A 24,702-nucleotide genomic window follows, 5' to 3' on the forward strand; every position below is an offset into this window, starting at 1 on the left:
ATAATCTTTATATGCATAAATTTTTTACCTTACCTTACAAAAACATGTGTATCACTTTCGAATATAAACACAACCCGTGCAAGTTCGTGGAAAGATTATGCCTGCTATATCCCACTAAATGATCGTAAGAGGCGACTAATATGGGAGCCCCTGCATAATCGGGGGTTGTTACTTCCTTGTCGATTTTTTTAGAATTGCTGTATTCCACTGCATCAGTATCACAAAAAGCGACTAATGTGGGGCCCCTGCAGAATCGGGGATTGTCTCCGTGTCTTCTACGGAGGGGACATGGAAGAGACCAACATTAAATCTGCTGCCCCTAGCCTGTTGCAACACTTTATCTTTTTTCGTTTCCTATCTTCCCCGTCTTAATTCTTTTTTATCTACTTTCTGTTTGCTTCAGGCAGTGTCTCCCTAAGCACCCGTCCCAAATGACCCTGGCTGTTGCGAGGAGGTTAAACCCCAAATAAACCATCCAATATAAACACACGGGTATCACTTCCCAATATAAACACCCTGGTATTACTTCCCAATATATAAACACCCTGGTATCACTTCCCAATATATAAACACCCTGGTATCACTTCCCAATATATAAACACCCTGGTATCACTTCCCAATATAAACACCCTGTTATCACCTCCCAATATAAACACCCTGGTTTCACTTCCCAATATAAACACCCTGGTATCACTTTCCAATATAAACACCCTGGTATCACTTCCTAATATATACACCCTGACTCACTTTCCAATAAAAACACCCTGGTATCACCTCTCAATATATACACCCTGGTATCACTTCCAAATATATTTACCCTGGTATCACTTCCAATATATTCACCCTGGTATCACCTTCCAATATAAACACCCTGGTATCACTTTCCAATATAAACACTCTGGTATCACTTTCCAATATCAACACCCTGGCATCACCTCCGAATATATAAACACCCTGGCATCACCTCCGAATATATAAACACCCTGGTATCACCTTCCAATATAAACACCCTGGTATCACTTCCCCATATAAACACCCTGTTATCACCTCCCAATATAAACACACTGGTTTCACTTTCCAATATAAACACCCTGGTATCACTTTCCAATATAAACACCCTGACTCACTTTCCAATAAAAACACCCTGGTATCACCTCTCAATATATACACCCTGGTATCACTTCCAAATATATTCACCCTGGTATCACTTCCAATATATTCACCCTGGTATCACTTTCCAATATAAACACATTGGCATCACTTCCCAATATATTCACCCTGGTATCACTTTCCAATATAAACACCTTGGCATGCTTGTTAAACAGATGCACCACTCAACCACGCATATCAATATATGCTGATTTTAAATATATTTTTAGTTTATTGTTATGAAAATATAAAATATCTTTACTTTATATTTACCAAAATCTGAATAATATATATAACCTTGATGCCGATTGGTAATGGCTGTTTAGAGAAAACCTATTTGTTAACACTTTGTAAGCAACTCTTACTTTCTCAAATTTTGACAATTCGGACTCCGTTATCACATTGATGGTCATATCTTATGTAAAAATACACTTAATCTGACGATCAGTTCTGCATTTTAACTCGTTCACCCCTAAAGACACATTTGAACTCTTCCAATTCAAAGGTTGGAATTGTTCATTATGAAATTTCAGGGATGAGTGAGTGAATGGGTTGGTTCCACTGACAATTTTTTTTTTGAAATGGATTTAACCCCAGTATACAACGTGAATGAAGTTTTGTGTATATTATAAGATTATCTCAAGAAAAAGGCAAACATGCTATGTTGAAACCTTAATATTTTACTCCCAAGATGTTGCTCTTGACCAGGTTAGATCGAAAGTTGGCTATCAAGTATTGGGAATTGGTTTTTATGAAATCAAATATTACAATGAAACATAGTAAAATTTGTTGTGGTCTTAGTCCTATGTCATAAATGAAACCTTTATTATATTACTATTTTCTCTCCCAAACAATAGTACACACTAAGAGTTGCTTCCCCTTTAGCAATTATGTTAACACTTGCTAATGGATTCGAGATTATGGACTATTTGATCAACCTTGTGAGGTTAATGAGAACAATGTAAAAACATTGTGTGGATCTGCTCTGTGTTTTCTCTTTTGAATTATTTAAGTTTATGTATTAGTGTATGGGCAGTATTCACAGACGGACAAATATGATATATTTAGGTTGGTTAGACTGAAAAACCGGGCGCAAATGATTAAACTTCTTGTACTTCAATGCTCTTCCCTGGAAAGACATTCCTTTGTTCATATTTTTAACTTCGGTATTCTTCTGCAGTTTGTTACATGTCTTGTCAACAACAAAAATTGAAATTTGAACAAGTCGACCTTTCAGTCTCTAATCAGAATAGAAGTGTGTACTAGATACTCATCATGGTAGAGCCAGACCCTAGTCTCGTTAGTTAGTTAATTAATTACTGAAAGTTCAGAAACAGTAAAGTCATGTCTTGTCATACGACAAAGAACGAATATAGGTAAAAGATGGAAACAAAATACACAGTCATAACTTGTCATACGACTTTCCCACAGATTAATTCCTATCAGGACAGTGCCAGAAGTGGGTCGCTAGTCACTTCCTACTATGTTGGAGCGAATCCAGATAGATTTCATTTACCCAATACGAGTATTACGACTCATGATAAAGCAAGAAGCATGGAGAATATAGCACATCTCGTGTAGCTTCTTTCTTCTACGTATTCAACCAGTTGTTCCATCTTGGTGAACTCTTCTATGTCATTTCCAATCTTCTCAAGCTTCTTGACTTCCTCACACAGTTGGCGTTTCCTGTCTTCACTCCTGTCCTCATCGCGTGGGACGAACTTCTGACGATACTACAAGTAAGAGGAAAGGGAATTAGGGACAGAGAAGTGTTTGCCATGAAGAAGTCTTACACGTACATCACATTTCCCCCTGTTTATCCACAATATTATACTACAGAATAACAGTCTGAACGTTATTACATGTGCTTTATGCTATTACTCCTAGTAACGTTTATGAGTAAAAAATTGTTGCGAGAACCATTACTGAAAATGCCGTTATGATAGATGAATTTAAACTGTACGGAATTATGCTACAAACAAGTCAAGTTTGGATATGTTTAGTTCAGTAGTTTAACGTCCGCGCAGTAGCTAAGGTCAGATGAGGACAGGNGAAATAACATAATATACAAGAGTGTCGGTAGGAAACGACGAAATAAGAAGTTGTTAAGAAAAAACATTGATTGAATTGTTTTGCCTATTATTTATTCCGGTCGAATGGAGCATCTCGGAAGGGTTACATGTATATAGTGGTGACGTCATACAGTGATGAATATATTAATCATGCAGGATTTTGCTCCCTTGCATCAGCGATGTCATTTGAAGACGATGTCAAGTTCACAAATGATAAAACATTCAAAGAGCAATCCCACTGAACTGGCATAATCTTAACACAGTATTACGACATCCCAACAGAGTACCTACGAATGTAGAAACCTTAAAGAGTTACGGGACAATGATATGCTGACGTCACGACGTCATATTACCAAGGTAAATGTAGTAAAAGGATTAAAAAAGGGAACCTACCACTTCCCATAACACGTTTCGTGTCTCGGATGATAAAGATGAAATAGTTTCGAAGACGTCAGTCCTTTCTTGGTGTAGTCTTTTAAGTAACACGAAGAAACACTCAAACAAATCCATACGACTTTTGTCATTTGGCTGAATCATGGTGCCATTTTCCTGTAAAATATCATCAAAATGTAAATATTGCATCCGTGAAAATATTACATCGCGTGCATTGTCAACATCAAAGAGAACATTTAAATATGAATGTATCATAGAAACACAATTATGTTGTAAGAGGGATTAACATTTACGCTTTCTGCCACAATAGAGATTAAGTAACTTGCCAAAAGAGAAGCTATTAATGTGTTTAAATGAAATATCTTGTTTTCTTTAACTGAAAGACTCAATAAAGTTGTTACCTTTGCTACCCGGTAGTAACGAGTTCTTACCATTATGCCCCATCCTAGGACTTGTTGCAGCAGTCTCCGGAAAGCCAGTGGTTTTGTTGTCAGGGACACAATCGATACGTCAGTCGACGACTGGAAGAAATAAATAACAAAGAGTCACGAATAACCGCAGAAGGAACCGAACTGTCACAACAAGTGGTAAACAGTAACACAGAAAAATAGTATCACACAGCGTCAACACACCAGGGCAAATTCAAGTAATGAGCTCAACTAGATATATTAATTTAAATGTTCATAGAATGAGAGACTCGGACAGAAACGAATGAAAGTATACAGATAATTACTTTTTATTACATGTTTGTAATTTAGTATTCAGAGAGCCTGCATGTACGAGGACGCTAAATAAAAAAGAATCAGAAACCGTGGGTCCAAAACCCCGGCAGTCTTCTTATAAATATTTTTGGAGGAAGAAAATTGAAAAAATGAAAGAAATAAGGTAAGAATGTCAATAAACGTACGGTTTTAATTGGCGATGTGACGTCATCATTTGTTGGTGATGCGGGCTCGGAGGGGCAACCAGACGAACCCGAAGTCGTTGAGCACGAAGAATTGCTCATACTTTCAAACAAGTCCGGAGGACACATATCTGAGCCTGAATCATCGTCATCTTCGTAGAAGCTAGCCGGGCGAGGCTAAGGAAATAAACCAAAACAAATTTGTAACCTTATCTATTGGTTTTTACATATCGGTTCTTAGATTTAAGCGTCCCATTCACATCTAAGTTCATTTAAGGACATGCCTACATTTGTGTGTGTGTAATGCATGCGTTTGTGCTTGAAGAGATAAATCGGTATATCTGCTTCCTTGTAAAATCGCGTATCGGATACTGCAGTGCTACCTCCTTTTAATACCATGCCGAAGGCATAAAGGATCTCTGTCTCATTGTGCATACAACAGGGTAACCAGTTGTTGCGATTACCTAAATGTGGAACGTTTGACAATGAATACCATTTTAAGGATGCTGGTATACCCCGGCCTGGAAACTGAATCGAGTGCCTTGGGCCCCACTTGGGCTAAAGGAGAAACATACTGTACCTGACCAGTTTAAGGTCAACGAATAATTTTATATACATTAGTCTTTTAACAAATGATTTGCATACGAATTGATTTCCTTCCTCCATATTCATATGTCATTGTGCAGAGTCCGCCAACCAATCAAAACGCAGTATGATACTTTGTTATGCGCGGGTTTTGCTTAACCGATTAACTTATCCTCAGTTAACCAAGTTTTTTCAAAATCAAAACGGCCGTATAAATAGTGAGATAATAATAGGCAAGGCACTAGGAAATCCAAATATTACTAAAAGTAGACAAAAAATGAAAAATACGAAATGTCGCAATTGTACAGCCAAATAACTTGTTAGGTTTTTTTGTCCCTAAGTATAGTGGAAGAAAGCAAATCCCTATTTCTGCTAAGGGGTTACTCATTTGTCTCACTTGTTCCACTTCTCATATCTAAATGCACGAATTTAAAATGACCAATATCCAAGTAAATTCTCTTGCTAATATGTAAAACTATTCTTGCAATTTCAATTTATAGAACAGCCATCGGCCATTACCACACAAATGGTCTTACCTAGCACACCAGTGAGAAAAGAAGAAACTCGAAATATTAGGGGGATAAAGAGAAATCAAAACCTACTGTTTGAATTGGCAGTGTTTCGTCATCATTTGATTGTAATGTTCTATCAGTGTCGTAACCAGTCGAATCGGAGGTTGATGAGCAAGAAGAATTGCTCCTGCTCCATAACGGGCCCCTTAGGCCTTTTTCAAGTCCTGATTCATCGCTGTCTTGGTAGTTGTTCCTTTGGTAGAGCTAGGTAGGGAAAAAATAAAATGTAGAATAATTATCCTATCTATAAATTTCCATAATCAAATAATAGCTCATCGATGGGGTTTTTTTTATTGTCTAAACCACATCGACAATATAAGTCATTTAGGGCCAAACAACACTAAAACATCAAATTAAAATTAAAGATTTAAGTCGGAAATGTGCAAAAAATGCCAATAGGAAACAAAATGGTTATAAAACCTGATATCATGTATTTTTGCATAAACTAATGGAATCTAAATAATCATCCATCGATGGCACAAAATCGCATCAAGCAGACTTTTCATTGTTGTTACATCACAGAACCAGTCATGCATTTGTCGAAAATTTGATTTAAATGTGTTTTACAGTAAAATGACATGACATATAAAAGGCCTTTATTAAAGAAAATAATGCACTCACAATTTGGCAAATGATATCCGCGTCATCAGCTGTTGTCCTTACCACCTCCCTGACGATGTTCCTTTCTTCAGACGTCATTTCTTTTAATGTTTCGTATAGGGAACGCATGTAGTTTTCAGATGGTCCTCCCGTTATAAACTCACAGACTGTCGGTTAGATATAGAATTCCATAGTAACCGTTAAAAAGTAAAATTTGATTTTTGGATAATTTGATTAAGCGTCCTATTGACCTTTCAGCTTAGTCATCTGGTGGACATGCCTCTGTGTGTGTTAAGAATGCGTTTGTGCTGGAGGTGTTATGTGGCCGTATTTATCTTCATGCGATAATGCAGATCAAAGATGTAAGAATAACTTGAAAACTTCCTATACCGTTAATTTTATCTGATGATATGATGAATTATGTTATTTCTAACATATTTTTTTTTATTTCATAAGTTTTAAATCGCATTGCAGAAGCTCGTGTGTTTCAATATTTCGAGAACGTTTGCTACAATAAAATATGAATATATCTCATTGAGATACTAGTAGGAAAACTACACATTTTCTTGCGTTTGTTTCTTTCACGGTTTAACTGGTGAAACTTTGCTATTCATAGTAGTCTATTAATGTTACAGGCATATATTTTTCTTAAATTGGTATCATGACAATGTTAAGAGCTTAACAAAGATTATAGCAACAGATGGAAACGTTTTTCACTAATATTTGTTTTACAGATTATTGCCCGGTACGGGACGAATCCACCCCTATCAGCCTAGTGAAAAACCTTATATATTTACCATCTAGCGTACTGCAAAAATTGATGAATCCACCGCGTAATTCAGGGTCTAACAGCACAGTCATGTCCCCTGTTGTCATGTCAACCTCTAACTCGCACACATCGTACGCTAGGACTGTTGGGTTTATGGAAAGTTCCGGGAAGTTCTTTTTTCCCCTTCCGAATGACAGTTCCCCTTTACCATCGGGCAAGTCAATCTGAACACCAGCAAATGTAGAAGATGTCAGATTAAACATTATCAAGAGGCCCAGAGGGCCTGTATCGCACACTCGGTGTTTATACGAACTTGAGTCCCTGTTGCCCAAGGATGCTCCGGACTAAATTAGGATATAATCCCTTAATCCCTATGGTAGAAGAAGGATTATAAAGGTTTTACTTCTATTTCCCCTATTGGGCCCCGCCCCTCAGGTCCCAGGGGGGCCACACCCACTGTTTATACATAACTGGTTCCCCTTTACCCAAGGATGCTCCACACCAAATATGGACCAAATTCTTTTACACCTACAACAGAAGAAGAAGGATTTTAAAGAATAATTTGCTATGTTTCCCCTATGGGCCCCGCCCCTCAGGCCCCTGGGGGCTAAACTCACGGTTTATACAAAATTGGTTCCCCTTCACCCATGGATGCTTCAGACCAAATCCTTTCATTCCTACAGAGGAAGAAGTTTTTTAAAGAATGTGCTATATTTCCCCTATTGGGCCTCGACAATCAGCCCCCAGGGGTGCCAGACCAAGGTTTATATAAAATTGGTTGCCCTTTACCCAAGAATGCTTCAGACCAAATCCTTTCATTCCTACAGAAAAAGAAGGATTTTAAAGAATTTGCTATGTTTCCCCTATTGGGCCCCGCCCCTCAGGCCCCTGAACGCCAGACCCACGATTTATACATAATTGGTTCCCCTTCACCCAAGGATGCTTCAGACCAAATATGGAACAAATCCTTTTATTCCTACAGAAGAAGAAGGATTGTAAAGAATTTGCTATATTTCCCCTATTGGACCTCGCCCCTCAGCCCCCAGGGTGGCCAGACCCACCATTTATAGAAAAAAAATCCCTTCACCCAAGGATGCTTCAGACCAAATATGGTACAAATCCTTTAATTCCTACAGAAGGAGAAGGATTTTAAAGAATTTGCTATATTTCCCATATTGGGCCCCGCCCCTCAGCCCCAGGGNCGCCCCGCCCCGCCCCGCCCCTAAGCCCCCAGGGGAATCAGACCCACGGTTTATACAAAATTGAGTCCCCTTGTCCCAAGGATGCTCCAGACCAAATTTAGTCAAAATCTTCTTGGCCTTTCAGAACTTGTAGCGTTTGAAAGGAAAAGTTAACGGACGGACGGACTAAAAATGTAAAAGTATATCCATGCACCTTACTTAAAATCTAAATAATGTTAAATTCTCGCTCACCTCTCCAGTGCGAAAATATTCATTTGAAACTATCGCTATACCTTGTTCAGTCGGACTGTCAAGACATCCATAATGAAGATGTTGTTTATTTTGTTTCTATTTTGTGATGTGCTTTTGTAAAATTGTATTCACGTGTATCCATTTGATTGTCCGTGCTTGACTAGGTACTATATATATGGGTAGTAATGTATGACGTCTTTTGAGACTATTACTATCGGGTTTTCCCTACCCCCATTTTTATATAATGAAACAATAGCAAACACACGAAGCCGAAAGCAAAGTTCACAATAGACTAGAAAGCAAACGGTAGAAGCACGACTTGAACAGTGTTTTTGTGATCAAAATAAATTTGTTCTTAACATTCTTATGTTAAGGATAAGCAAAGTGGGAATTTTCCGCTGGTACGTTTAACGAAATAGAAATAAGCATTTCCATGAGAAACTCCTGTCGTTGACAACAGAATTATATAAAATCCTTACCTTCAAATCTCCGCCTACTTCAGTTTTCGTTTCCTCTGTTATATCCATCCGTTCTGTCGTTCGTATAACACTAACAACAACACATAGGACGGAATCCCGACAAGCTTGTAATATCTGTCGGATCTCCAAATCATTCACGTCAATTTTTCTGTAACGTAATGGAATGAATCACATTACATTTTCAAGAAAGTGTTTTTTTTGGTGAAACGTCCGCACATCAGCCCGGTTTACCTGAGGACGGGTGCCTTCGGGAAACATTGCCGGAAGGAGAAAGCAGAGAGACGAAAAACACAGACAAGTGAGGAAGTAATGGGGTGTCCTGAAGTAGAGGGCACAAATGCAAATTCCCAATTCTGCAGGGGGTCACCACATAAGTCGCCGCTTTAGAAACTGCTCAAGCATATTATTTTTACAGCAACAACAATAAAGTATAACTTTTATATCGATATGCAAAAAAAATGGAAAAAAAAAATGATCAAATACCAAAATCCTTGAAAAAAACTTACCTGTTCTTTAAGGCTTCCATTAGATGCCTTTTCGCTACATTTTTTGTCTTCGTTCTGCCGGAGGTAAAGGTGTGACATTTATATCTAATGATTTTGCAACTTGCAAAAAACGTTTTCAAGACACTTAATCCGGTACGGGCTTCTACAGTAGTGCAATCAGAACTTCTACAGTTGAGAACATGTGGGATTTCGGACATTTCTACATCCAAATCAGATTTATCCTCAAGCAAGTTGGTGATCTATTTAAAATAAAGACGATATTGATCAACAGATAAATGTATAAAGACATAATATACTTTATTCCGTCTTTGCGTATTGCAGAGTTATCTTCTATTTGGAGCAGGTATTGATTGTTACGTCACTTGTTTGTGAGAGAAACGTCATCAATATTTGAGAAAACGACGTAATTTTTTCACACAGACCAATGACGTAACAATCAATACTTGCTCCCAAGAGAAGATAACTCTGCAATACGCAAAGACGGAATACCTAACTTTATAATAAACTACGAATTAACAAAGAAGATCGGCATTGACATTGAGTTTCACTGTCACTATCACAGTGATATTGCTCGCTCTTAGATAAACGTAAGGATACAGAAATGTGATTTTATCCTAAACGTTTTGTAGTAGTCCCTCTTTCTAATATCTTCATAACTTGTAATGAATATTATATTGGTTTATATAAAATTATTCAAAAAGGTAATTGATGTACATTTTTACGTAATTAGTGTATATTTCGTAATATATATGATATGTAAAAACATTTTATTAACATGTAATCAATTAACGTTATTAATACATACATTTGTTTGTCTGATTGAGTAATCATATTTAGTTCGCCGAAACCATTTCTTCGTTGGTCTCTTCACGACGATACCAAGCGGCGACAGCAAATTACCGGCAGTGACGTTAGGCACCGGAAGTAAGTTTGGTCCACCAATCGATTTGACAAACCTTTTGGTAGCCAATCGGAATAACCTGAAATTATATACAAAAGCATATATTTATATATTTGAGACGCGTTGACACTACAAAAGTTTGAAAATATCGCCATTGTTTTACAATCCACCACACCAGCAGCTGTGACATCCACAATAATGACAACAGCGACTGCCAAAATCCGACAAATTACAGGGCTTACACGGAATCAGTTGACATGTTTGTCTTGGTGAAGTTGTGATATTTTGCACGCGTCTGTGTTGAGAGAAGACCTAGATGTACTTAGTGAGAAACAAACGTTGTACACGCACTGAGCCAATCGACTGGAGTATAGAGAGATACTTTTCGACGGATATCCGGGATACCGGATACTACTTAGTGTATGGGGATAATCGGTGATGTAACGTCACACATTTTATTTATTAATTAAATGACACAAATACACAGAATTTAGAAAACTTTCCGTGAAAACGTATTTATTAGTTCCCGTTTTTTACGATAGAATAGCAGGCTGAATTATAGTGCGTCCATATTTAGTAATCTATTATAACAACGTAGATTTAAGTAACATCCGCGTTTAAACACAATTCTCAACTGACTTTTTTTTCACATATTATTGGATTGAAATTCCTAGCAACAGTCAACGTCATTTAAGACGCATGCCAAGAGAGAAACAACAAAACGAAAGTGAAGGGAAGTGAGACCAGGAAGTATATAGATCCAAAGTGTTTTGATGAGAGTAGCAGATACTTATTTTCAAGACAGAATAAAAAACACTCGATCTTTTGATTTTGGAGGGGGTGGGGGGCTCCATATTAGACGCCCTTTTCATTAAAATGTGATACAACAGGCCTTTTCTATATCCGGAACTCCGGGGGTGATACTATATTTTTTAGATTATATGGAGTCAGTCTTAATGCATTATCTGATCACTTTTTCCATATTTATGATTGATATTCATTTTTTAGCTCAATGTTGCCGTTTTAAAAATCTATATAAGGTATATTGGTAAAAATCAAAAGGAAATCAATGTTTTTAAAGCTTAGTAATTTCATGCAGACATGTATTTCCAATGCTTATACATATAAATATACTGTAAAAAGACCTGTGAAAGATTGAAAGCAGCTTGTTTTTTTAGTTGGTCGTAAGATCTATTTTTTTCTATATAAAAGATTATATAGATTTATATCACTGTATCTATAAGTACACATTGACTGAACAATTAACTGCTGTGAGATTTTATACAGTCTGTTTCAATATAATATAAACTGTAATGTGATAATCACTAATTTCTAATGTCACACGATATAGCTAGAATTCTTAGAAAGCTACCAGAACAATATCATGACTCCATGCGTTCTAGTTTTTCAAATGGTGTCATTCATATTTTTTAAAATATTTTACCTGTGTGACTGAAAAGTAAGTAAATATCATTTTTGTTTGCTTAATTGTAAATCTCCACCCCAGAATTCTACCAGCAACATATCCTGACTCCAGACCTTTTGTTTCTTAAAAAGAACATATGAAGCTTTAGACATTTTTGGTCACAATCATTGTAGTGCTCCTTCCACGGAATCTTCCAGCCTCATATCATGACTCTTACGCCTTTTGGTTTTTTAAAAGAAGTCGTTTGAAGTATTTGACCTCTGCCACCTTGAAAGTAGGAACAGGTAAATTTTGTTTGCATTTTTTTGTTCAGCTCCATTAAAGGAAGCTACCAGTCCAATATCATGTCAGTAGTCCTTTTGTTTTTAGATAAAGTCGACGACAGACGGATGACAGAGCAAAAATAAACTTTAAATTAATGAGTCACACGGAAATCTCTCCTTTGTGCAGGCTTCTTCAATAAAATCATAAACAAATATTGATCAATATATTGATCAATATAACTCTTGCATAAATATTGTCGTAATTCAAACAAATGACCGACATGTCGATGTAGACTATAGTTCAACGCCCATTTATGTTGTACTATCCTTTAAGTGCTTTAATTGAAAACAGGATGCTGTTTACTTCCTTAACGTCACATATGGTATGCCACACAGGACAACTTGCTAGGGTTAAGTATTACACGAAGCTGGGCTACATTATCATGAATGACGCAGTAACTACACGCGTGGGTGAATATAATCAAATAAGGAACAGATATAAATTAATGGAATAATTGGGAATGCAGTGACGTCATGTTATTAACCTATCGACCAGTTTGAAGTAATGTCTGCCAAAGTAATTGAAAATAAATGCTTTAAGTTCAAATTTAATGTAACAACTCATGACTGTTCAAGGATGGGTTAGTGGTATGTACTAATCATCATTATTGTCGTTTCACGTAATAATGACGTAGCAAATCGTCCAGTTTCTTTGTCGAGGCTCTAATGTCCTAGCAACAGGTCATATAAAGACGGGAAACATTGGGAGGCATCACCGAAGAAAGAAGAAGATTAAGGTGGAAATAAAAAAAAAGGTTGTGTTGTTTTGTTTGTTTGTTTTGTTTGGGGTCAAACGTCCTCACAACAGCCGGGGTCATATGAGGACGTGTGCCTAGGAAGACACCGCCTGAATTCTGGTCTCTTCCATGTCCCCTTCATAGATTCTGCAGTAGTCCTCACATTATGTGTCTTTTACGATACACACGTAGCGAGATACAGCAGGTCTATTCTTGATTTCTTCAATGTCCCCTAAATGGAAGACAAGGAAGAAAACACTCCCGATTCTGCAGGGGGGAGGGGCACCTTATTATACAGTTAGAGTATGGGGTTGAGGGATATAACAAGTTTCTGGTGTACCGAGACCAGGTTTATTTCCCGAGGCGAAGCCGATACACACTGGAGAGATAGTTTTAACTAGAAAATATTTGTAAACCATAAGCTGTATAGCTTCACGTCCCAAATACTCTTTTGATGGCAATGGAGCCAAATGTTTACGAGATCGGCAGCAAGCTCCGCCCACCTCGCGCGTCACTGCCGAGTTCGGTAACAAGCTCCACCCACCTCTCGCCTGATTGGCTCGGCGGAAACACTCGCCTGATTGGCTCGGCGAAAACACCCGAGTGTAGGTGTGTTTTATTTCACAGACTAACACACAGGACTAAAACACACTTAGGCAAAAGTGGGGATGTATTCGATTTAACCAATTACTTTTATATAGAGTAAATAAAGTAGAGGTGTAATAATCGCCTCTAAGTATCATTTAAAAGGATACAGCAAGCCTTTTCTTTCGCCGAACCTGCACGGGTTCCGCAGAAAGAAAGGGTAGGCAAAAGTGGAAGAGAAGATACAAGCAAAAAGTGTTTCAATGGGGAGTTGTACTCTAAGGAGTCGCTGAAGAAAGTCCCCCCCCCCCGATTTCCCCACCCCGGTTGGGCAGATGACCATATACCTTTTCACATCCGATCGGGGAATCGAACCCCCGCCGCCTTAGTGAAAGACAAGTGCGCTAGCCACTGCGCCATCCGACCACCCAATAAACATTTCAGACACAGTACATAGGTGGAATACTGCGCATTTTTTTCGGGGGGGGGGGAACTCTTCAGCTCATTCGGAAAAGGGTCGGACAAGCAAGCCAGCGGTCCGGGGTTCGACCCCTAGCGGAAGCATTAAAAACCAGCTTTATTCAAACAGGACATTCGTGTTCATGCAGTAAATATACTGGCACTTCATATAAATATTTATCATCTTTATTTTTCCTAAAAACCAAACTAAACAAAGGCAATAAAATCAACATAAATGACATATGATAACATATATTCAGTTAAATGTTCTTAACATGTATTAAACAATACGTACAGAATAACGCCGGAACCTTCGATGTGTCTGATGTGGTAAGTTTTGATTTACCTGTCTGTGTTCAAAATCTGTCAATGGATTTAATCTTAGTTACAAATAATGTTCAATGATTGTTTGGTTTGGTTTTATTTTGTTTAACGTCCTATTAACAACTAAGGTCATTTAAGGACGTGCCTACATGTGTATTATGTATGCGTGCATGTGTGTATGTGTGCCGGAGACAGGGTATGTTGGTGTATTTGCCTCCTTGTGATAGCGTGGATCTGATGCCGACTCACTCGCTACCTCACTAAAAAAAACATGCCAAAGGCAGCACAGCATTCTTCTCGGTTACACTATACTGTCAACGGGTGGAACAGTTATATACTAACAAGAATATTCGATAACTTATCACTATACACACTTAAAATAAACAACATTCCTACTCATTTGGCACTGAATGTCAAAAGTATTGACAACACACTTCACCAAATTCCACAGGTCACGCTCGCTTGTGTTCTCTGTAGTAAGCCTGATCTCTGGAATTTCGTGGATGATATCACCTCAGACATGTTAAACCTTGGTTTAGTAATTTAATCAGATACGAAATATTATAAAATCCTAAGCATAAACTAGTTTAGCTATATATCACATTCATATCAAAAGTATTGACATTTCATAATCTTTATATACATACATTTTTTATCTTACCTCACAAAAACATCTGTATCACTTTCGAATATAAACACAACCCGTGCAAGTTCGTGGAAAGATTAGGCCTGCTATATCCCACTAAATGATCGTAAGAGGCGACTTATGTGGGAGCCCCTGCAGAATCGGGTGTTGCTACTTCCTTGTCGATTTTTTTTAGAATTGCTGTATTCCACTGCATCAGTATCGCAAAAGGCGACTAATGTTGGGGGCCCTGCAGAATCGGGGATTATCTCCGTGTCTTCTTCGGGGGGACATGGAAGAGACCAAAATTAATCTGCTGCCCCTATTGCAACACTTTATCTTTATTCGTTTCCTATCTTCCCCGTCTTAATTCTTTTTTATCTACTTTCTGTTTGCTTCAGGCAGTGTCTCCCTAAGCACCCGTCCCAAATGACCCTGGCTGTTGCGAGGAGGTTAAACCCCAAATATACCATCCAATATAAACACCCTGGAATCACTTCCCAATATAAACACCCTGGTATCACTTTCCAATATAAATACCCTGGTATCACTTCCCAATATAAACACCCTGCTACACTTCTCAATAAATACACCCTGGTATCACCTCCAAATATATACACCCTGGTATCACTTCCCAATATATACACCCTGGTATCACTTCCCAATATAAACACCCTGGTATCACTTCCCAATATAAACACCCTGGTATCACTTCTCAATATATACACCCTGGTATCACTTCCCAAAATATTCACCCTGGTATCACTTCCCAATATAAACACCTTGGCATGCTTGTTAAACAGATGTACCACTCAACCACACATATCAATATATGCTGATATAAAATATATTTTTAGTTTACTGTAATGAAAAAGCTAAAACATTTCATAATATATACAAATAGATGCTGTCAGATTCATGTAAGGATTACGTGATTACACTTAATGAAACAAGGAGGAAACAGACGGATGTTAACATGTGGAATGGTAAATACTAATTCCAAAGTTATAAAGAGACAAAATAGAACTGGTATAAATGACCCTAGAAGCTTAAGAAATAAAAACATAAATAAATAAAACATGTCATTTCGTAAACGAAGGTTTTTATGGCTATTGTATCAACTGCATCACGAATTGAACACCTTTATTTATTGCTGAATATCTGTAATATCTTCATATTATATCTTTATTACCATATAATATCATTGTAGCGGTGGACTTGGATGGGCAAGCAAGATGTAGCGTAAAAGTCACAAAAACTAGTACGCTCACAATACATCATAATTAAGTATTCGTATACACAGTAACCTCCCTTAAATTTAGCTTTTGATATAACAGTAGCATACACCAAGAACATATTATTATTGTTTTTTGTTGTTGTTGCATAAAGTTTTGCTCAAATTATTTATCTTATCACTTTCTTACTTCTGACGATCGATATAAAATATACTTACTTTATATTTACCAAAGTCTGAATAATATATATTACTTTGATGCCGATTGGTAATGGCTGTTTAGAGAAAACCTATTTGGTAATACTTTGTAAGCAACTCTTACTTCCTCAAATTTTGACAATTCGGACTCCGTTATCACATTGATGGTCATATCTTATGCAAAAATACACATATTCTGACGATCAGTTCTGCATTTTAACTCGTTCACCCCTGAAGACACATTTGAACTCTTCCAATTCAAAGGTTGGAATCGTTCATTATGGAATTTCAGGGGTGAATGAAATCAAATGTTACAATGAAACATATAGTAAAAAAATTTGTGGTCTTAGTCCTATGTCATAAATGAAACCTTTATTATAATACTATTTCCTGTCTGAAACAATAGAACACAATGAGAGTTGCTTCCCCTTAACCAATTAAGTTAACACTTCCTAATGGATTCGTGACTATGGACTATTTGATCATCCTTGTGAAGTTAATGAGAACAATGTATTTTTTTTTGTGTGGATCTGCTCTGTGTATTCTCTTTTGAATTATTTAATTTTATGTATTAGTGTTTTTGACAGTATTCACAGACGGACACAAATGATATATTTAGGTTGGTTAGACTGAAAAACCGGGCGCAAATGATTATTCTTGTATTTCAATGCTCTTCTCTAGAAAGACATTCCTTTGTTCATATTTTTAACTTCGGTGTTCTTCTGCAGTTTGTTACATGTCTTGTCAACAACAAAAATTGAAATTTGAAAAAGTCGACCTTTCAGTCTCTAATCAGAATAGAAGTGTGTACTAGATACTCATCATGGTAGAGCCAGACTCTAGTCTCGTTAGCTATTTAATTACTGAAAGTTCAGAAACAGTAAAGTCATGTCTTGTCATACGACTTTCCCACAGATTAATTCCTATCAGGACAGTGCCAGAAGTGGGTCGCTAGTCACTTCCTACTATGTTGGAGCGAATCCATATAGATCCAAAAGCGAGACGCGCACGAATGTTTCATTAACCCAATACGAGTATCACGACTCAGGATAAAGCAAGAAGCATGGAGAATATAGCACATCTCATGTAGCTTCTTTTTTCTACGTATTCAACCAGTTGTTCTATCTTGGTGAACTCTTCTCTGTCATTTCCAATCTTCTCAAGCTTCTTGACTTCCTCACACAGTCGGTGTTTCCTGTCTTCACTCCTGTCCTCATCGCATGGGACGAATTTCTGACGATACTACAAGTAAGAGGAAAAGGAATTAGGGACAGAGAAGTGTTTGCCATGAAGAAGTCTTACACGTACATCACATTTGCCCCTGTTTATCCACAATATTATACTACAGAATAACAGTCTGAAAGTAACTCCTAGTAACGTTTATGAGTAAAAACTTGTTGCGAGAACCATAACTGAAAATGCCGTTATGATAGATGAACTTAAACTGTACGGAATTATGCTACAAACATGTCAAGTATGGATATGTTTAGTTCAGGAGTTTAACGTCCGCACAGTAGCTAAGGTCAGATGAAGACAAGTGCTTAAGGAGAAAAAGAACGAATATAGGTAAAAGATGCAGAGCCCACGTGCTGAAAAGCGGCCAGCAGATTCATTTTGGTTTCTGTAAAATCCCCGAATCAACAAACACTGAATATAATCCCTGATCCTGCAAGGGACCACACAGAATGGAAATAACATAATATACAAGAGTGTCGGTAGGAAACGACGAAATAAGAAGTTGTTAAGAAAAAACATTGATTGAATTGTTTTGCCTATTATTTATTCCGGTCGAATGGAGCATCTCGGAAGGGTTACATGTATAGAGTGGTGACGTCATACAGTGATGAATGTATTAATCATGCAGGATTTTGCTCCCTTGCATCAGCGATGTCATTTGAAGACGATGTCAAGTTCACAAATGATAAAACATTCAAAGAGCAATTCCACTGAACTGGCATAATCTTAACACAGTATTACGACATCCCAACAGAGTACATACGAACGTAGAAACCTCAAAAAGTTATGGGACAATGACATGCTGACGTCACGACATCATATTACCAAGGTAAATGTAGTAAAAGGATGAAAAGTGAACCTACCACTTCCCATAACACGTTTCGTGTCTCGGATGATAAAGATGAAATAGTTTCGAAGACGTCAGTGCTTTCTTGGTGTAGTCTTTTAAGTAACACAAAGAAACACTCGAACAAATCCATACGACTTTTGTCATTCGGCTGAATCATGGTGCCATTTTCCTGCAAAATATCATCAAAATGTAAATATTGCATCCGTGAAAATATTATATCGCGTGCATTGTCAACATCAAAGAGAACATGTAAATATGAATTTATCATGGAAACACAATTATGTTGTAAGAGGGATTAACATTTACGCTTTCTGCCACAATAGAGATTAAGTAACTTGCCAAAAGAGAAGCTATTAATGTGTTTAAATGAAATATCTTGTTTTCTTTAACTGAAAGACTCAATAAAGTTGTTACCTTTGCTACCCGGTAGTAACTAGTTCTTACCATTATGCCCCATCCTAGGACTTGTTGCAGCAGTCTCCGGAAAGCCACTGGTTTTGTTGTCAGGGACACAATCGATATGTCAGTCGACGACTGGAAGAAATAAATAACAAAGGGTCACGAATAACCGCAGAAGGAACCGAACTGTCACAACAAGTGGTAAACAGTAACACAGAAAAATAGTATCACACAGCGTCAACACACCAGGGCAAATTCAAGTAATGAGCTCAACTAGATATATTAATTTGAATATTCATAGAATGAGAGACTCGGACAGAAACGAATGAAAGTATACAGATAATTACTTTTTATTACATGGATGTAATTTAGTATTGAGAGAGCCTGCTTGTACGAGGACACTAAATAAAAAAGAATCAGAACCCGTGGGTCCAAAACTCCGGCAGTCTTCTTATAATTATTTTTGGAGGAAGAAAATTGATACGTGTAAAAAAATGAAAAAACGAAAGAAATAAGGAAAGAATATCAATAAACGTACGGTTTTAATTGGCGATGTGACGTCATCATTTGTTGGTGATGCGGGCTCGGAGGGGCAACCAGACGAACACGAAGTCGATGAGCACGAAGAATTGCTCATACTTTCAAACAAGTCCGGAGGACACATCTCTGAGCCTGAATCATCGTCATCTTCGTAGAACATAGCCGGGCGAAGCTAAGGAAATAAACCAAAACAAATTTGTAACCTTATCTTTTAATATCGATATCCAACAGCAGAATTGGTTTTTACTTATCGGTTCTTAGATTTTAGCGTCCCATTCACATCTAAGTTCATTTAAGGACATGCCTACATGTGTGTGTGTGTGTAATGCATGCGTTTGTGCTTGAAGAGATATATCGTATATCTGCTTCCTTGCAAAATCGCGGATCTGATACCGCAGTGCTACCTCATTATACATACAACAGGGTAACCAGTTGTTGCGATTACCTAAATGTGGAACGTTTGACAATGAATACCATTTTAAGGATGCTGGTATACCCCGGCCTGGAGACTGAACCGAGTGCCTTGGTCCCCACATGTGCGAAAGGAGAAACATACTGTACCTGACCAGTTTAAGGTCAACGAATAATTATATACATTTCGACTTTTAACAAATGATTTGCATACGAATTGATTTCCTTCCTCCATATTCATATTTCATTGTGCAGAATCCATCAACCAATCAAAACGCAGTATGATACTTTGTTATGCGCGGGTTTTGCTTAACCGATTTACTTATCCTCAGTTAACCAAGTTTTTTCAAAATCAAAACGGCCGTATAAATAGTGAGATAATAATAGGCAAGGCACTAGGAAATCCAAATATTACTAAAAGTAGACAGAAAATGAAAAATACGAAATGTCGCAATTGTACAGCCAAATAACTTGTTCGTTTTTTTTTTGTCCCTAAGTATAGTGGAAGAAAGCAAATTCCTATTTCTGCTGTAGGGGTTACTCATTTGTCACACTTCTCACATCTATATGCACGAATTTAAAAGGACCAATATCCAAGTAAATTCTCTTGCTAATATGTAAAACTATTGTTGCAATTTCAATTTATAGAACAGCTATCGGCCATTACCACACAAATGTTATTACCTAGCACACCAGAGAGAAAAGAAGAAACTCGAAATATTAGGGGGATAAAGAGAAATCAAAACGTACTGTTTGAATTGGCAGTGTTTCGTCATCATTTGATTGTAATGTTCTATCAGTGTCGTAACCAGTCGAATCGGAGGTTGTTGAGCAAGAAGAATTGCTCCTGTTCCATAACGGGTCCCTTAGGCCTTTTTCAAGTCCTGATTCATCGCTGTCTTGGTAGTTGTTCCTTTGGTAGAGCTAGGTAGGGAAAAAATAAAATGTAGAATAATTATCCTATCTATAAATTTCCATAATCAAATAATAGCTCATCAGTTTGGGTTTTTTTTATTGTCTAAACCACATCGACANTTGGTTCGAGAATAAAATTTTGGCCATAATACGAAAGGGTGCGTACACATGAAAAGCTAGCTTTACAGGAGGTAAAATTTTGACAACAGCACACGACGCAAAATTGCAAAAAATCAAGTTCTACAATTTTACTGCGACCCAGATAATTCTGCAACCAGGTAGGTAATCTTTAATTTCAGACAGAGCTTAGGAAAAAAATTACTACTTGCGGGGGTCAAATTTTGGGTTAAAAATAGCATTTTTTGGCATTTTTTGGTAATTTTTGATGTGGTAACCATGGTTTTCACACAAGTGACATACATAGAAAAAAGAGGTTTATACACTTCTCAGTACTTTATATGTATTGTAAATGAAATGCAGTTTACAAATATATATACATGTATACATGTGTTGTGTAGGGTAAATCCGCTGTGTTTACATTTCCTCGACATGTGCCTTGTTTATCAGAGTCGAGCCATTTCTACTGTATACTGCTACCTAAGTCATTTAGGGCCAAACAACACTAAAACATCAAATTAAAATTAAAGATTTAAGTCGGAAATATGCCAATAGGAAACAAAATGGTTATAAAACCTGATATCATGTCTTTTTGCATAAACTAATGGAATCTAAATAATCATCCATCGATGGCACAAAATCGCATCAAGCAGACTTTTCATTGTTGTTACATCACAGAACCAGTCATGCATTTGTCGAAAATCGGCAAATTTGATTTAAATGTGTTTAACAGTAAAATGACATGACATATAATAGGACTATATTAAAGAAAATAATGCACTCACAATTTGGCAAATGATATCCGCGTCATCAGCTGTTGTCCTTACCACCTCTCTGACGATTTTCCTTTCTTCAGGCGTCATTTCTTTTAATGTTTCGTATATGGAACGCATGTAGTTTTCAGATGGTCCTCCCGTTATAAACTCACAGACTGTTGGTTAGATATAGAATTCCATAGTAACCGTTAATAAGTAAAATTTAATTTTTGGATAATTTGATTAAGCGTCCTATTGACCTATTAGCTTAGTCATCTGGTGGACATGCCTCTCTGTGTGATAAGTATGCGTTTGGGCTGGAGCTGTTATGTGGCCGTATTTATCTTCATGCGATAATGCAGATCAAAGATGTAAGAATAATTTGAAAACTTCCTATACCGTTAATTTTATCTGATGATATGATGAATTATGTTATTTCTAACATATTTTTTTTATTTCATAAGTTTTAAATCGCATTGCAGAAACTCGTGTGTTTCAATATTTCGAGAACGTTTGCTACAATAAAATATGAATATATCTCATTTAGATACTAGTAGGAAAACTACACATTTTCTTGCGTTTTTTTCTTTCACTGTTTAACTGGTGAAACTTTGCTATTCATAGTAGTCTATTAATGTTACAGGAATATATTTTAAGAGTTCTTCTTAAATTGGTCTCATGACAACTTTTTTCCTAATTGTTAAGGGCTTAACAAAGATTATAGCAACAGATGGAAACGTTTTTCACTAATATTTGTTTTACAGATTATTGCCCGGTACGGGACGAATCCATCCCTATCAGCCTAGTGAAATACCTTATATATTTACCATCTAGCGTACTGCAAAAATTGATGAATCCACCGCGTAATTCAGGGTCTAACAGCACAGTCATGTCCCCTGTTTTCATGTCAACCTCTAACTCGCACACATCGTACGCTAGGACTGTTGGGTTTATGGAAAGTTCCGGGAAGGTCTTTTTTCCCCTTCCGAATGACAGTTCCCCTTTACCATCGGGCACGTCAATCTGAACACCAGCAAATGCAGAAGATGTCAGATTAAACATTATCAAGCGGCCCAGAGGGCCTGTATCGCACACTCGGTGTTTATACGAACTTGAGTCCCTATTGCCCAAGGATACTCCGGACTAAATTAGGATATAATACCTTGATCCCTATGGTAGAAGAAGGATTATAAAGGTTTTACTTCTGTTTCCCCTATTGGGCCCCGCCCCTCAGGTCCCAGGGGGGCCACACCCACTGTGTATACAGAACTGGTTCCCCTTTACCAAAGGATGCTCCACACCAAATATGGACCAAATCCTTTTACACCTACAGCAGAAGAAGAAGGATTTTAAAGAATAATTTGCTATGTTTCCCTTATGGGCCCCGCCCCTCAGGCCCCTGCGGGGCTAAACTCACGGTTTATACAAAATTGGTTCCCCTTCACCCATGGATGCTTCAGACCAAATCCTTTCATTCCTACAGAGGAAGAAGGATTTTAAAGAATGTGCTATATTTCCCCTATTGGGCCTTGATAATCAGCCCCAAGGGGTGCCAGACCAAGGTTTATATAAAATTGGTTCCCCTTTACCCAAGAATGCTTCAGACCAAATCCTTTCATTCCTACAAAAAAAGAAGGATTTTAAAGAATTTGCTATGTTTCCCCTATTGGGCCCCGCCTCTCAGGCCCCTGAACGCCAGACCCACGGTTTATACAAAATTGGTTCCCCTTCACCCAAGGATGTTTCAGACCAAATATGGAACAAAACCTTTAATTCCTACAGAAGAAGAAGGATTGTAAAGAATTTGCTATATTTCCTCTATTGGGCCCCACCCCTCAGCCCCCAGGGTGGCCAGACCCACCATTTATAGAAAAAAAATCCTTCACCCAAGGATGCTTCAGACCAAATATGGTACAAATCCTTTAATTCCTACAGAAGGAGAAGGATTTTAAAGAATTTGCTATATTTCCCCTATTGGGCCCCGCCCCTCAGCCCCAGGGGGGCAAGACCCACAGTTTATACAAAATTGAGTCCCCATGTCCCAAGGATGCTCCAGACTAAATTAGGATAACATCCCTTAATCTCTACGGTAGAAGAAGGATTTTAAAGGTTTTACCTCTATTTCCCCTATTTGGCCCCGCCCCTCAGCCCCCAGGGGGCCACACCCACCATTTATACAAAATTGAGTCCCCTTGGCCTAAGGATGCTCCAGACCAAATTTAGTCAAAATCTTCTTGGCCGTTCGGAACTAGTAGCGTTTTAAAGGAAAAGTGGACGGACGGACGGACTAAAAATGTAAAAGTATATCCATGCAATGCACCTTACTTAAAATCTAAATAATGTTAAATTCTCGCTTACCTCTCTAGTGCGAAAATATCCATTTGAAACTATCGCTATACCTTGTTCAGTCGGACTGTCAAGACATCCATAATGAAGATGTTGTTTATTTTGTTTCTAATTTGTGATGTCATTTTGTAAAATTGTATTCACGTGTATCCATTTGATTGTCCGTGCTGGGCTAGGTACTATATATATGGGTAGTAATGCATTACGTCTTTTGAGACTATTACAATTGGGTTTTTCCCTACCCCTATTTTTATATAATGAAATAATAACAAACACACGAAGCCGAAAGCAAAGTTCACAATAGACTAGAAAGCAAACGCTAGAAGCACGACTTGAAAAGTGTTTTTGTGATCAAAATAAATTTGTTCTTAACATTCTTATGTTAAGGATAAGCAAAGTGGGAATTTCCGCTGGTACGTTTAACGAAATTGAAATAAGCATTTCCATGAGAAACTCCTGTCGTTGACAAAAGACTTATATACAATCCTTACCTTCAAACCTCCGCCTACTTCAGTTATCGTTTCCTCTGTTATATCCATCCGTTCTGTCGTTCGTATAACACTAACAACAACACAAAGGACGGAATCCCGACAAGCTTTTAATATCTGTCGGATCTCCAAATCATTCACGTCAATTTTTCTGTAACGAAATGGAATGAATCACATTACATTTTCAAGGAAGTTTTTGTTTTTGGTGAAACGTCCGCACATCAGCCCGGTTTATCTGAAGACGGGTGCCTGGGGAGACATTGCCGGAAGGAGAAAGCAGAGAGACGAAAAACACAGACAAGTGAGAAAGTCGGCTTTAGAAACTGCTGTAGTATCTTACATGTTATATTAAACAAGCATATTATTTTTAC

General features: G+C 37.6%; 1 protein-coding gene across 4 annotated transcripts in view; it reads right to left on the reverse strand.

Moving 5' to 3' along the window:
• Nucleotides 1-2,120: 2,120 nt before the first annotated feature.
• Nucleotides 2,121-24,702, reverse strand: part of LOC110451971 — a 31,342-nt gene continuing 8,760 nt past the window's right edge. For 2 of the 4 annotated variants that reach the window (XM_021500209.1, XM_021500212.1), the window contains exons 4-11: nt 24,335-24,482; nt 22,325-22,520; nt 21,528-21,673; nt 20,461-20,634; nt 19,298-19,471; nt 18,805-18,894; nt 18,374-18,529; nt 16,788-17,516 (exon numbers count right to left, since the gene is read on the reverse strand). In XM_021500209.1, the coding sequence (XP_021355884.1) occupies nt 17,319-17,516; nt 18,374-18,529; nt 18,805-18,894; nt 19,298-19,471; nt 20,461-20,634; nt 21,528-21,673; nt 22,325-22,520; nt 24,335-24,482 (1,282 nt within the window). In that variant the 3' untranslated portion in view covers nt 16,788-17,318. Of the gene's footprint in view, nt 2,883-3,614; nt 3,771-4,045; nt 4,136-4,521; nt 4,696-5,705; nt 5,880-6,296; nt 6,443-7,072; nt 7,269-8,956; nt 9,105-9,462; nt 9,702-10,267; nt 10,443-10,605; nt 11,371-16,787; nt 17,517-18,373; nt 18,530-18,804; nt 18,895-19,297; nt 19,472-20,460; nt 20,635-21,527; nt 21,674-22,324; nt 22,521-24,334; nt 24,483-24,702 lie in introns of those variants that run through there. The other 2 variants (XM_021500213.1, XM_021500210.1) reach the window with 2 other exon arrangements.

The sequence above is a fragment of the Mizuhopecten yessoensis genome, unplaced genomic scaffold (genome assembly GCF_002113885.1).
Source record: "Mizuhopecten yessoensis strain PY_sf001 unplaced genomic scaffold, ASM211388v2 scaffold6349, whole genome shotgun sequence".
Classification (NCBI taxonomy): Eukaryota; Metazoa; Mollusca; class Bivalvia; order Pectinida; family Pectinidae; genus Mizuhopecten; species Mizuhopecten yessoensis.